General features: G+C 55.9%; 1 protein-coding gene across 1 annotated transcript in view; it reads right to left on the bottom strand.

Moving 5' to 3' along the window:
* The window catches only part of TMEM132B (transmembrane protein 132B), a gene marked incomplete at both ends in the record, with an annotated part of 213,893 nt that extends 209,509 nt beyond the window's left edge, over positions 1-4,384 (bottom strand). Inside the window, one exon of the mRNA XM_084216990.1 lies at positions 4,300-4,384. Coding sequence (XP_084073116.1) covers positions 4,300-4,384 — 85 coding nt within the window. The remainder of the gene's footprint in view (positions 1-4,299) is intronic.
* Positions 4,385-14,229: the final 9,845 nt, after the last annotated feature.

Raw genomic sequence — 14,229 nt, 5'->3', positions numbered from 1 at the left:
TTGCTCCTCTGAGACAGGACAGGTCTGCAGCCACAGAGCTTCATGAAGCCACCTCTCCATCACAGCAAAACCTGTGCTTTGTACCAGCATCAACCACCAAGGCCAGGACAAGCAGCACGAGCTGCTGTAACCCAGCACCACGAGTAACGGCACCCCTTCCTCCTCCTTTCAGCAAAGGGACCCAGCCAGCATGGGCCCCCTGAGCAGCCTGGCTGCAAAACACATTTCTGAGGAGCTGTGGAGAAGGGCAGGAGGACCCTGACTCAGTGGGGTCAGCAGGGTGGAATCTCCATCCCACTGGCACCGATGGGCAAGCCCTGCACAGCCCAAATCCCTGTGTAACCCAAATCCCTGTGCACCTCCGTGGAGCACAGACTCTTCTCTCCAGGCACTTGGAAACAAGGGAGTCCTTGCCCACGGACTGTGCCTTCCAAACTGCTGCCTGGGCTCAAAGAGCAACCAAATCCATGATGGCAAACCCAATACAGCAATTAAATAAATGGATCCATCTCTGGCTCAGGAATGCATCCTTCATCCAAAAACTCCTTCCCGAGACACAAACCCTGTCCCAGCCTTGGCAGCCCTCTGCTCTGACCTCCTGCAGCTGCTCCTGGGCTCATACCTTCCTCACCACACTAAGCTGCTTTAAACAGAGATACAGAGATTACAGAGATAATAGGGCTGGGAGTGACTATCACTCCCAGCAATGAAATACAGCAAATTAATTGCATTTAATTGATTTTTATATTTTAATGTAACTATTTTGGTATTCAAACCGCAAAAGCCTCTATTGATCAGCCAGAGTCAGTGAACAGAGTTCTGTGACCAAGCCGCACGTATGGAAGAAAATAATCAAAACCCAAAACCAGTGAGACTTCCCCATTTCAAATACACAAAGGAGGCTGCAGCAGCAGTGACAGGAGATTTTGAATTGAAAAACGCTGTGCAGGGTAAGTCACACAGTTGCCTCCTGCATTCCCAGAGAGCCCAATGCCGATCGCAGCAGCAATGAATAAATCCAGAGTAGCTCCACTGGCTTCAGAGCAGCTGGTCTAGATTTATGCTGATGGGAAGTAAAATCAGGGTATCTAAAATATTCTGCTCTAATGGATGCTGGAGCAAAGGCACTATAATAATTTCAGACTTCTCCCCCCAGCCCACTATCCCCCACTTCACATCAGTTTGAACAGTCATTGCATAAAATGTTGAGATCCGCACTAATCTGGGGAAAATAACCTACATTTCAACAGTTTGTACGATCGTGATCTGCAAATCTATTGTACAGTAGATAATGCAGGTCTTTCATTTCTGTTCCTGAAGAGCCTCTGAATAAAAAGTGTCTCCATATTAGGTAGAGTGATACAGGGACACATAATAAAATAAGCATAATGTCTCTCCACCCACGCCCCCCTGGAGCCAGAGTCTAAAAGCAATCGCGGGTCCTTCCTCACGCACAGCTGACAGCAGCCCGAGTGCATCCCGCAGGGGCTGAAGGAGCGTGTTCAGTGAGCTCTGCACGCCCCGTTCCTGCGCTGCCCTGCCCCGCGTTCCCGCACCCGCTCCGGGGTGCGAGGCAGCGGAGCGAGCCGGTGACACAGCACCGGGCAGGAAAACAAAATATTCAGGTAACTCATCCAGCTCGCTCACAGGATACCTATTCATATAACCTCGGAGACAGCTCCGCCGCCGCCAGCGAGGAAGGCGGCCAAAACCCTGCCTAGATGCCAGCAACAAACGGGGGCCTGCTGCCAGCCAGAGACATCCTCGAGCTCAGCGTGAGCGGCCCTCGGCTGCCAAACACACACGCACACCCTCTGCTCGCACCGTGCGCGCCAGCAGCCGGGCCGCCGGAGAGCCGGGGCAGCGCAGTGATCTCTTAATTGGACCTTCACAAAGCTATTTAGGGGACCTGCCTGACAGGCGAACAAATGCCACCCGCTTTGAAGAGGCTGCAGAAACTCAGCCTGGTGCATCGCCGGTGCAGCCGGCCCAGAGCCGGCCGCGGCAAGGGGGAAGGGAGGGAGCAAAGGCAAATAAATAGAGAAAAATGGCAAGAGCCCAACGCGAGCGTCTGTACGAGCGGGGAGCTTTGCGGAGATGGCAGCACCGCGGCATGACTCATGCAGGTGTCTCTCCCGTCTGCAACAACCCAAACCGAGATGCGGTTCGTTAACCCCTGTAATCCAGAGGAGAAAACCGACTTGGATGACAGCGAGCTGCAGGAGGATCGGCACAGCCCCGGAGGGAGGCGTTCCCGGGCTCTGCCGCCGCTCGCCTCTCTCTGAGCGGCTGTCCCCTGATCCCAAAGCCCCTCTGCACGCACGGACACCGCTGCGGTCCCGCAGGGGTGGGACAGGGCTCCGCTAGGGAAGCGGAAGGATGCTACGGCCGAGAGAGGAGAGAGGCGCAGGCGGGGAACGCGCTCGTTATTCACAGCTCGAGCTGAGCGCACTGCGAGCTCCTGACGCGCACACTGAGCAGGGAGGGCTCAGAGCGGCGGAGAGGGATGGATGGATGGATGGATGGATGGATGGATGGATACGTCGGTAGGTTTGCAGCCACAAACTGTTTCAAAGTGGGTTTCCATATGTTTAAGCACTCAGAGCGCTGGAAGAATTACACCCACAGCCCAATCTCACCATGGTAGCTACCCACACAGGAGGAGACCGGAGGGGGGGAATAGCAGGGAAAAGATTAGCATTAATATGTCAAAGCAATAAATAAAAAAGATTTAAAAAACAGAAACCTGCTCCTTTGCTGCGCCTAACTCTCTCCTCGATAAAAGAAGAGCTGCACGGCGCACAGGGCATGGCAGTGACCACAGAAAGCCACCATTCCGCGGGGCAGTGCTGACCCACAGGCAGCCCGTGCCCTGCGTCCTGTGCTCCGTGCCCCAGACCCCACAAGCTGCACCCCAAACTGTGCACCCCGGTCCCCATGTGCTGCTCAGGAGGATTTCCAGGCGCTGCCGTGGCTGCACACAGCCCAGCCAAGGAGGGGGATGGAGGGCAGGGGCGAGCAGTGCTTTTTGGGGTGAGCAGAGCAAGGACCCCCTGCTGTCCATCTTCTGTGTGTCCCCAAGGTTGATGCCTCCTTCCTAGCAAATCGTTCCTGCTCTTCCTGTAGGAACCTTTCCTAAAACACTTCCTCACCACAAAGCCTCCCCTGTGCCCTCCCCAAGAGCGACAGCTACTGCTATTACCCCTCCCGTGGATCGCTCCTTTTTCACCTAAAATCCTCACATTTAGGCGTATTCCTAAACCCCCCGCGAAGTTTCCCCAGCAGCCCAAGCTCCGCGCTACGGCCAAACGCGAGCACCGTCCCGAGAAGCAGTAAGCGCAAACGAATGCCCGAGCAACTTCAGCACCGATGCACCTTAATTAATTTGTTTTTAACAACCCCTGTTTATTAGGAGCAGCATCTGCGAGGGAGCTCACGAGAGCACGCAGAGGAGAACGTCCCCAGAGTGAAGTCCTGCTAAAGACTTTCCCAGGGGCAGCGCTCTGGTGAGCCCTTCCCCAGCAAACACCCGCACTGGGACCCGAAACGCTGCTCCCTAGTCTAGCTGCGGGGGGGAAATAAAAAAAAAAGAAAAAAGAAAATAAGAGAGGAAGAGCATCTCCCAGGCTCACTCCCTGCCCGGGCGCGCTGCCTCGCAGCTGGCCGCGATGAGGGAATCCCACCTGAGCCCAGTCAAGGGCCAGACCCCGCTCCCCGCCAGCCCACCGAAACACGTCCTTGTCGGAATTCAGCGCAAAAGGGTTGCACAAGTATTTTATCACCGAGGGGTGACTCCTGCACATCTTTTCCCCCAGCCACCCCACAGATAGCCAGAAAGAGCAAGGAACATCAGGGGGCAACGGGGGTCGGCCGCCCCGTGGGAAACCCCACGATCCTTCTCCATCCCCCGGAGCTCCGACAAACCCAAACTTTTCCCATTTTTCCCCCCAAATGGGCACCAACGCGCTTGGCAGCGGCCGAAGCAGGCGGGCAGCCTTCGCGCAGGGGCTGGGAGCCCGCGACACGCGTGGGGACAGCGGACAGCCGGGAAGGCAGCGGAGCTGGATGGGCGCTCCTCGGTGCGCCCCAGAGACGGAGCTCGGAGCGCGTTGCGCCCGCAGCGCGGGGAGCCGGGGAGGGAGGGCTGGGATGGGGGAAACGGCCGCAAATAAAACCGGGGGAGGGGGCAGATATGAAATAAACACAAATAGTTAAAAACAAACATAAAAACGAACACAACAGCCAAGCCACACAAACAGGAGCACAGTGGCGGGGTCGCGACGGCGGGACCGGGGTTACCTCGGCACAGGAGCAGCAGCGGCGCCAGGAGCAGCGCGGGGCCCCGGGAGAGCATCCTCTTTGTTCCATGCCCAGAAGTAGTCATGGTGCTGATTTATTTGGAGAGGGGCGGCTGAGCGGGGCGGGGGGGCCGGGGGTGTCGCGCCGGAGCCCGTAACCACTCCCCCCGCTCCCCGCCCGCTCCGCTCCGCTCCGCTCCGTCCGGCGGCGGGGCCGGCGCCCGCGGAGGAGGGCAGGGGAGGGGAAGGGGGGTCCCCGCTCCCCGCCGGCCCCGCAATCACGGCCGCCCCCGCCGCATCGCCGCCGCCCCCGCCCGCGGCAGCGGCAGCAGCAGCAGCGGCGGCTCCCCCGGGGCAGCGGGCGCCGTGCCGGGGCTGTGCCGGAGCTGCGACGGCGCGGCCGGGCCGGGCCGGGCTCACCTGAGCGCGATAGGGGCGGCCGGGCGGGGGCGGGCCCGCAGGTGCCGCTCAGCGCCCCGGGGCTGCGCGATGCCCGCGGGGCCGGCGAGCAGGGCAGCCCCGCGTGGGCTCGCTCGGCCCGCCGGTGCCGGTGCTGGTGCCGGTGCTGGTGCCGGTGGCGGTGCCGGGCCCGCAGCGCCCCGGGGCCGGTCCCGCTCCCCCGGCCTGGGGGGCCCTGAGGGGGGGGCGCGCGCCGGCCGCGAGCCGTGGAAAGAGCGCGCGCGCGCCCTGGCGGCCGCAGCGGGAACTGCGGGGGGACGGGACGGGAGAGCGGAACCCCGAAAACTGCGGGGGCACCCCGGGACGGGTGTGAGAGAACCCCAGAAACTGCGGGGGCACCCCGGGACGGGTGTGAGAGAACCCCGGGATGTGTGTGAGAGAACCCCGGGATGGGTGTGGGGGCACCCCAGAATGCGTGTGAGGGAATCCCGAAATGTGTGATAGAACCCCAAAATGTGCGAGGGCATCCCAAAATGTGCGGGGGTTCCCCAAAGTCTGCGAGGGCAAAAACTGCGAGGGCACCCCAAAATGTGTGAGGACACCCCAAAATCTGTGACGGCATCCCAGACAGTGTCAGAGTATCCTGAATGGTATGGGAGCATCCCAGGGGTGGGCAAAGAGCATCCCTCGGGATGTGGGGGCATCCCGAACGGTGTGAGAGCATCCTGAACAGCGTCAGAGCATCCCTCGGGATGTGAGAGCGTCCTGAACAGGGTGAGAGCATCCTGAACAGCATCAGAACATCCCTCGGGATGTGGGGGCATCCCGAACGGTGTGAGAGCATCCTGAACAGCATCAGAACATCCCTCGGGATGTGGGGGCATCCCGAACGGTGTGAGAGCATCCTGAACAGTGTCAGAGCATCCCTCGGGATGTGGGGGCATCCCAAACGGTGTGAGAGCATCCTGAACAGTGTCAGAGCATCCCTCGGGATGTGAGAGGGTCCTGAGCAGGGTGAGACCATCCTGAACAGCGTCAGAGCCTTCTAAAGGCTGTGCAAAGGGCATCCCTCGGGAGGTGGGAGCATCCCAAACAATGTCAGAGCATCCCGAGCGGTGTCAGGGCGTTCGAAGGGCTGTGCAAAGGCCATTGCTCTTCAAAGAGTGCGAGAGTGGCCAAAGGGGCGCGCAGAGGGCGCCCCAAGGAGTGTGGGGTGTCCCCAGGAGCGCGGCGGTGTGCGGAGGCCTCCCCAGAGCTGAGGAAAGGGAGTTGGAGGGTGTGCAAAGGGCATCCCAAGGGCTGTGCAGCGGGACAGGAGCGTGCCCAGGGCAGTGCCCGGGGGAGCCCCATCCCCGCGGCATCGCCCCTGGGGCACTGTGCCAGCGCAGCCAGGCACTGCCTGTGCCCTCTCCCTTGGAATGCCAACATATCCTGCTGCTGGAGCTGGAATTCCGCTCCAAACCCGCTCAGCCCTCATTGCTGGGAGTTGTCGCTGTGATGGAGACAGGGAAGGAGAAGGAGAGGGAACTCTAAACCCCGCCCCTGGGCTCTCCCGCAGCTTTGCAAACACGTCTCCGAGTTTGATTTTTTTTTCCCTCCCTGCATAAACAAGCTTTTCTGTAGTACTTGCTGTAATCTTGTTTGCTCCATAACCACTCTTAGGAATGTCATAAAAAATTTAGCTCTAATATTTTACCACTCCACACAAACATGAACGTGAATAAATGCTTATCTCCCACGTAGGGAAATGTGCAGCGGCGTGAGAGCACGTGGGAATCAACCTCAGGCTGGAGGAGCCCGACCCACAGAGGTGGGGAAAAAACAAAACCCAGGGGAACCCAAAGATCTGGATTCCTCAAAGAAGATCAAACTAATAAATAGGTGTATAAAATGAGTAAAAGGCAGTAATGAAGAGCATCTTGCTGTCTGCCCTCATACCTGATTTAATAAAATACAACTGGAATGTTCAGCTGCTCGTGGAGATCTGGTGATCCACAAGAAGGGAATTGGCTGCTTTAGACATCCCATTTCTTTCTTGGGAGTGTGGGGGATGTTGTGTTTTCCAGCTGGAGGTACAGGGGGGTCACTGTGTGAAAGAAATGTGCAAAGGGGCATCCAGAGCTGTGTGTGAGCTCTGCCTTGTGGCTCAGCTGCACGCCCTGGGGACAGCAGCAGGACTCAGGGGAGCTATGGGGGCACAGGGGATGAGGAAATAATTCCCTTGTGCAGCTCAAACCCAGTGCTGACCCTCAGTTGGGGTACACAGCCCCTCACCAGCCCAAACCCTGCACACAGCCAAGGGCCTCACCTCACCTTTAGGGCAGCACTGGGAAGCATTTAGACTTTACTCCATCCCTGCTGCACTTCTTAAAGTGGGATTTTATATCCAACATGTGAAAGAAAAGCCAAAGTGAGAAATCTTGCAGGCTGACAAAGTGCTGACAGGGAAGTGATCCCACTTGCAGAGATCCAGGTGCATTGGCTGAGAGGTGCTCATCCCCCATCCAGCCTGGTTCTTCCAAAACTTACCTCCCAGGCTGGTTCTTGAGGTGGATAGTAAAGCTGTGGTGATCCATTATGTGCTCTCAGCCTAATAAAGCTGTAAGATCTTCTCTGACCACTACAAAATGCTTTAATGCTTTTACTGCCTTTTAATGAAAGGTAATATTCTGGTAAGAATGAAGTGGAAACATGAATTAAGTGGTGTCTGCAGACTGTAGGAAGGTTGCTTGGCAGTGCCCTCTCTCCTTCCCGCAGCTTTCCCTTGTTTGTGTTGCAAGAAACAAACCAAAACAAAACCAAATGCAAACAGCAATAAACTCCTTTGAGAGCTTTGGGCTGAACACGAGGGACTGCGTGCAAACTAAAAGGTAAAAGGGAAGATCCCACAGGAAAAATGCATCAGAACTGGGGATTTTCCAGGTCAGAAAGCACCTTGTGGGGTGAGCCCGTGGTGCACACAGCAGCTGCTCCCATGACAGGGGCTCCTGGGGGTGCTGAGGTGTTTTGGGGAGCAGGGGGGGCAAAGCCCTTGGACACCCAGCTGATCACCAACCACAGGGACAGCCACAGGGGTTAAAAGAGGAGGCCTGAAAAAGCAGAAGGGGATTCTTGGGAGATAGAAAAAGCATGAGGAAGAATTGCAGAGACATCATCAAAATCACGGGCAGCTGATGGAGCACAGCTCCCTCATGGAAGCAGCAGGACAGTGGGTGCTCCTTGAGTGAATGTGCACAGTTCATGATGGGAGATTCTGCTTCCCAGATCACTGCTGAGCCATTCCCAAGCTCCTGAGCTGGCTTACAGCATGGCTTGTCTCTCCCTGTCTTCTTCTGGTGTGAGAGCATCAAAAGGCTCTGAGGAGACAGCTGAGACAGCAGAGCCACCCATGGTGCCATAATCTGGGTCTCCCATATGTGATCCTCACAACAATCCTTTTCCCAAAGGAGATTTTCTTTCTAAGTTATTCTGGTGGGATGTTGCCACACTCCCTTTGTGCTGGCGTGACTTTGCACACAGAGGCAACCTGTGTTATGAGAGACTTGAAAGACTTTGCAGCATTACAGAAAGCTGTTGATTTTCACATCACTCACATGTCAAAAGATGGGAGGCTTTGGGAATGCCCCTAGGAGAACAGAAAGAATGGGAATGTTAAGGATGGATTAGGAGGCAAAGCCCAGCTGGGAGTTAAGGATGGGGGCCAGATCCTGAGCTGTGTTTAGATCCTGATTTCCTGGGGGGAATAAGGAGCTCGAGTAACCCTGGAGCTCTGCACAGCAGGAGATATTGATCAGAGCTTTGCACAAACGACATTTCCTCGTCCTATAGCAGATGTGGAGTTGAGATTTGAGTCCTGTGTGTGCAGAGGGGCAGAAGCTCTGCCAGTGGGGCCATCTGAGGAAACCCTGCCCCACTCAGTGAGCCATGCTGTCCCACTGACCACGTCTGCCCACTGCCTGCTTGCAGGCTGCAACAAAGTGTGACAGAAAGCTCAGATTTGGCCAAAAATTCATGGCATCCACTTCATACTGCAGAAAAACACTGGGGTAATGGATCCTTGGGGTGTTGGATGGAGGCTGCTGAGATGGAAGCTTGGAACACGGTGCCTCGATCCAAAATCCGGGATCCTCCGGGGCTCTGTCCCTGCCCGGCGGTATTCCCGGAGGGAGGAACGGAAGGGAGCAGCGGGGAGGAGCCGCTGCTCGGCCGGGTGAATCACAGGTGAGCGATGCAGTGATTCACCCAGCCCAGGAACCTGCGAGCCGGGCAGGAGCTGAATCACAGCGCTGCTTTGGTGAGGGCTTTCTTCCTTTTAATCATCTTCTCGCTCATTATCCTCAAAGCCTCTTCCCAGAGGAGGGATGAGAGGGCTTCGCTCGCCAGAAGGGAGCGGGTTAATCACCCCCAGGAGGAAAAGCGCGGAGCAGGGGGAATTGTGGTGCAATGAGCACCTGCTGAGACTAAAAGGTGATGAATCGCCGTAATTTCTGCTTCCTTCTTCACCTGTATTTAATTAAATTGGTTTAAGACAGGCCTGAGAGGAGGCTGGCTGGTTTCTCCCTGAGTAATTTGAAACACCTGTATGGGGTAGGTGGGGGATGCCCGGCAGGATCCCTGTGCTGGGGCCAGCTGGAAATGCTCAGGGCCTGGCAACTGCCCACAGCTGCGGGCAAGCAGCCGAGTAACTCTGCCCTGGCCACGACCCCGGCCATCACCGAGAGCCACCTGCAAGGGACAGACAGACAGGGCCGGGGCGCCTGGTCCCCGCCCCGCTGGCGATTTCTCCTCTCTTCCTCCGGCTGGGAAGCACCGGAGAGGGAGAAGAGGGGCTCAGAGAAATGAGTTCAAGGAAAGGGCTTCGCTCCTGTGGCTCGGAGGGAGCGCAGGAGGGCTGTGCCAGGGGCCGGGAGGGCGCTGGGGGAGCCGGACACACAGCCAGGCAGCGGGACGTGTGTCCATCCTCATCCTCCTGGAGAGGCTCAAAGGATGGCTGATGGAAACCCCGCTTCCACCAAGCCACGGAGAGCTCACGGGAGCCACTCAGCCCCGGGGAGAAACAGAACAAAACCCCCGAAAGCCGAGCAGGAGAAGAACGGGCAGGGCCTTCCCAGCAGCCCGGAGCTCTGAGCCGGGGTTCCACCCTTGGCCAGGCTGCAGCAGCCCGCTCACATCCATCCTTCCAAAAGTGCCAAAACCCGGCCCCCAGCGCTGCACCCGGCTGCCCAGAGATAAAATGTGGGCACGGGGATGGGAGGGACGCAGGCTCGGGGGGAGGGTGAGGAAAGCTCAGCCCCGGCGCCTCCTGCCTTTGGGACCAGCGGGCGCTCCCGTGCCCGCACTCCTCAAGCTGGCTTTCCGTGGAAATCAAAATCAACCCAAAACATCGAGCGTTTTCCATGCAGGTCACAGCCGGGAGACTTCCCAGGTAGCTCCATCAGCGAAGAGCTGCTAAAAGCAGGAGTCACACCGAGCTCCGTGCCTGCCTGCTCATTAAAACAGCCTTTGTGCTCCAGAAAGGCGCATGAAAGACGCACACGGGCCCTGTCACTCTCACGGATCCCTCCTCTCATGTTCGCTCACTCTCAGCTAAGCTAAGAAATGCCTGAAGCCGTCAAAGGGGCTGTTTCAAAGGCAGCCCGGAGACAGAAGGGGAGCGCTGGGAGCCTCGCTAATCAAGGCGCGGGGATCTGCCCGGCTCCCTCCCTCCCCGAGCGCCGCTCCTGCTTCGCCTTTGAAGACCTGTCATCCGTGTCGCCGCTCCGCTTCGGCATTTATACCGAGAGCTTTTTGCCTGGAATAGATGTGGGTTTCTGGCTTTTTTGGGGTTTTTTTTTTAAGCCGTTCCGCCCACCCTTCGCCTCTCAGCTCTGGGGTGTCGGAGCAGGAGCGCTACAGAACCGTAAATAAAACGCAAGGGGAGGTGGCCCCGGTGTCCGGACTGTCCCCACCCAGGCCATCAGCTGTGTAAACAAAGGGATTTTCTTTTTCACAGCACGAGTGCCGAGCAGGCTGTGCCGAGCACCGGGATCTTTAGAAATCCGGGTCTCTCTAATGAAAAGGAGGGACTTTTGCTCCCAGGAGCGCTACAAAAATTAATGGATATTATGACTGTAACTACTTGAATCAAATGCAAAGCCATGTGTCACGCAGCCCTTTCGCGATTTCCGCAGCTTATTACGAGCCTGTTTACATCTGCCCCTGACTGATTTAAGCCCAGCAGGAATAAAGCTACTATCGAGTGGGCAGAGTGAATGAGGATGCTCCTAGCAGGACCCGTCCAAGTGCTGGCAGGCGGGTCCTGCTGGCCCAGGGTGGGTCACAGCCCACAGGGTACCCAGGGCACATCCCAGCCCCTGGAATCGCTCCTTTGTGCCTGCTGTCACTGTCCCACGCGGGCAGGGGACATCCCATGGCCCAGCGGGTCCCTGGGGCAGCGCAGGGTCAGCTCAGGGCACGGAGACTGGAGTGGAAATTATTCCACTATAACGCGGAATTCTGCGCGCTGGAAGCGCAAACACCTTGGCGCAGCATCTCCAGCTGCCGCCGGGCGCCTTCATTAAGCCCAACAATGCCTTGGGATGGTGTTTGAGGAGCTGATGGAGCTGTCTGCGCCGTGAAAAGCAGAGGTGTGAATTTTCTCCCGTTCTGCGCCGGCGGCGGCTTTAATCCGAGCGAGCGGAGCGCTGCTGCCACCGCCGCGTCCCAGCTGGCGACCAGGCTGGGGAGCGACAGAGCCGGGAGCCAGCAGCAGGGGCTGTGCCGAGCCGGGAGCTGCGCGATCTGCCAGCCCTTCCTCCCCCCTTCCTGCACGGAGCAAAGCGCCTGGCTGGAATTTTAGGAGGTTGTACGAATAGGTCGTCAAGCTCGGGTCAGGGATGGGGTTGGTGGGTGTCCTGCTGCAGGGAAATTGGGGTTGGGACTGGCAGGTGGCTTCAGCAGCTTGCCCTCACAGCGGGGTTTTATGAATTAATTACAGGTAGTCTCTGTGCTGGTTTAATATTTTATTGTGTTTCCATCCAGATGCAGGACAAGATCCCAGAGAAATCCAGATCCAGGGCTGAGCCTGTTAATGCCACCACTAAATTTGCTAAGGAGCTGGCCCGGTGCTGCTCGTCCCTGAGATCTGGATGTGATGCACATGACGTGCAGGTGGAATTATTCATAGCAAATAATCGCTCCTGCCCAAATTAGCTTCTGAAAAAGGTGGCTGTAAATCCACTGGACCGTGTGAGCCAGGAGCTGCTGCTAAGCAGCTGCTTAACAGGAGCAGATCTGAGCCCGGAGTGGCAAAAGGGAAATCTGGCAAAAAAGGCAGCTCGGGGTTATCCAAAAGTCACAGCAAAAGCAGCTGCTGGGCAGGGCCGAGCCTGGCCGAGAGGATCTGCCATCAGAGGGGCTCAGACTCAGTTCTTGGGCTGCCCAAAGCCTCCCATGAGCCCTGAGCAGGGGAGGAGAGCTCAGCTCACCTGAACTGCCCCTGTCCAGGCAGCACAGCTTCACCCTGAGCTCAGCTCGCTCCCTGCAGGGCACAGCTGTGCCTTGGGCACCGCCCAGGTGGGATCCAGGAGACCCCTCAAGGTCCCTTCTACAACGTGGAATTCTGTGAATTCTGAGGAGACCAACAGAGCTGAGCTCAGAGCTGACCTCTCTGCAGGGCAGGGACTGGTGGCCACGCTCAGCCAGGACCAGGGCAACCTCCCTGCACCTTGCTCAACACTACCAGGAGCAGAACAATTGATTTTATTTTTTCTATTCTAATAAACGAGTGGGAAATTTCCACTCCTTGGATCAGGAGATGCTCTGAATATTTATGTTATTGTTCACCAATTGGAAAAAAAAAAAGAGAAGTGCTATAAAGGAACATGTTTGGTGACCCAGTTTGAGTGGCTCATTACGATTAGATCAAGCTAATTGCCAGCCTTGTATTTCATTTGGCAACTTGTTAAGCTAATTGAACAAAATAAAACTAATGAACAATTATAATGAAGTTTATAATTAGACCATTGGAAAAAACTCAGCGTGAGAATATTTAAGGCATAATGAATGTGTGGGAGGTTTGGGAGGGGGGCAGTAAATTATGTCACTCTCTCCCACCAAAATCCTTCTTCCCAGGTTCTTGGTGTATTGCCTATTCCCAAACCATATCAACGTGGCCTTTTCTTCATTATTAATTACCTGAATGCCTTTAATGTCCATAGATGGCATTTCCAGGGACCCTAAGTGCAGGAATCAGCCTGGTAGTGAGCCTGTGACCCCCCCCAGCTCCACCTTTACAATTCCAGGTCTCCATTAAGGATGGGTTTGTAGTCCTAAAAGTGAAAATCAAGCATGTGGAGCAGGCAGAGGAGTTCACAAAGCCCAGCAAGCTGATCTGTCCTGTCAGCACAGAAACTGGTACAGGAGCGAGGGAGGCTGAAGGGGGAAGAACAGAAAGAAAAATGCTCTCTGCCTGATTAGAGCCATTTTTTAAAAATAGTTATTTTTGTCTCATATCTGAATAAACCCATTCCAGCCCCCTTTCACCCCCTGCTGCTGAAGCACAGAAAATTAAATACCATGATAAGACTTTCTGGAGTTTCAATTTACAGGTCAAGCAGGTACCCACCAAAACCTAATAGAATTGTCACACCAGGCTCTGCATAGCTTAAAAACTTCTCTTCCTCCTGTTTGTACATGAAAGTAATTAGTTCATCTAGAACTCAGTGGTAACTGAGGTTTTGCATCAGGGACTAAAGGCAGAAACTCTTCAGCTAGGGAGGAAATGTGTTCAGCCTTTTCTCCTGGATGTCTGGAGGCTCCCAGTGGTTCTGGCACTCTGAAAGCAAATTCTGGATTTCAGCAGGAGCCCGTGGTGCCAAGGGCCACATGCACAGGGCAGGGATGAAGCACACATGGTCCTGGAGGAGCAGAGGGTGGGAGAGGAGGAGATTGAGCCCTGGAGATATGAAACAGCTCAGCACTGATCCCACTCTCTGCCTGTAACCACTGTAATCCCAGGGAGAGTAATGTTCTTCTTCCCATTCACAGAGCTGCTTTACTTTCACAAAGATTAGGATAATACACTGACTCAGGGAAAAAAAAAACATTTTTATGAGCTATCAAAATCTCTATTCCCCTCCCCTGTTTTAATTTGAGCTGCATTAGGAGAAAACCTCTGTTTCTGCAGTCATGTCTCAATATTTTTATGCCATTAGAACCAGCTGTCCTCTTAATGTAATTACAGGTTTCAGCAGGGGAGTGATCAGATCCTGGTAGCAGTGGGAGGCTGAGGCTGGCTGAGGCTCTCCCTGTTCCATCACCTTTCCATCAGCCTTGCTTTGGGGTTTTTTTGCAGGTGTTTGTTCACCTGCCAGCCTAGAGCTGCTGGGGCTGGGGCTGCTCCCACTTCAGCAGGGGCAGGAGGGTTTTGGCAAGGAGGGTGCAGAGAGCATGGCCAGCCCTTGCAGGGTTTAAAAACGCCTTTCCCCATGAAAAGGGGCAATTTTTCATGGGGAGAAATTGCTGAGGAAGGAGGGCAGAGGGTGCCAGGCTG

Source organism: Fringilla coelebs (assembly GCF_963513975.1).
Source record: "Fringilla coelebs genome assembly, chromosome: 17".
NCBI classification, from domain to species: domain Eukaryota; kingdom Metazoa; phylum Chordata; class Aves; order Passeriformes; family Fringillidae; genus Fringilla; species Fringilla coelebs.
The sequence above is the reverse complement of the archived record's forward strand: the minus strand, read 5'-3'. Positions and strand labels throughout refer to the sequence as shown.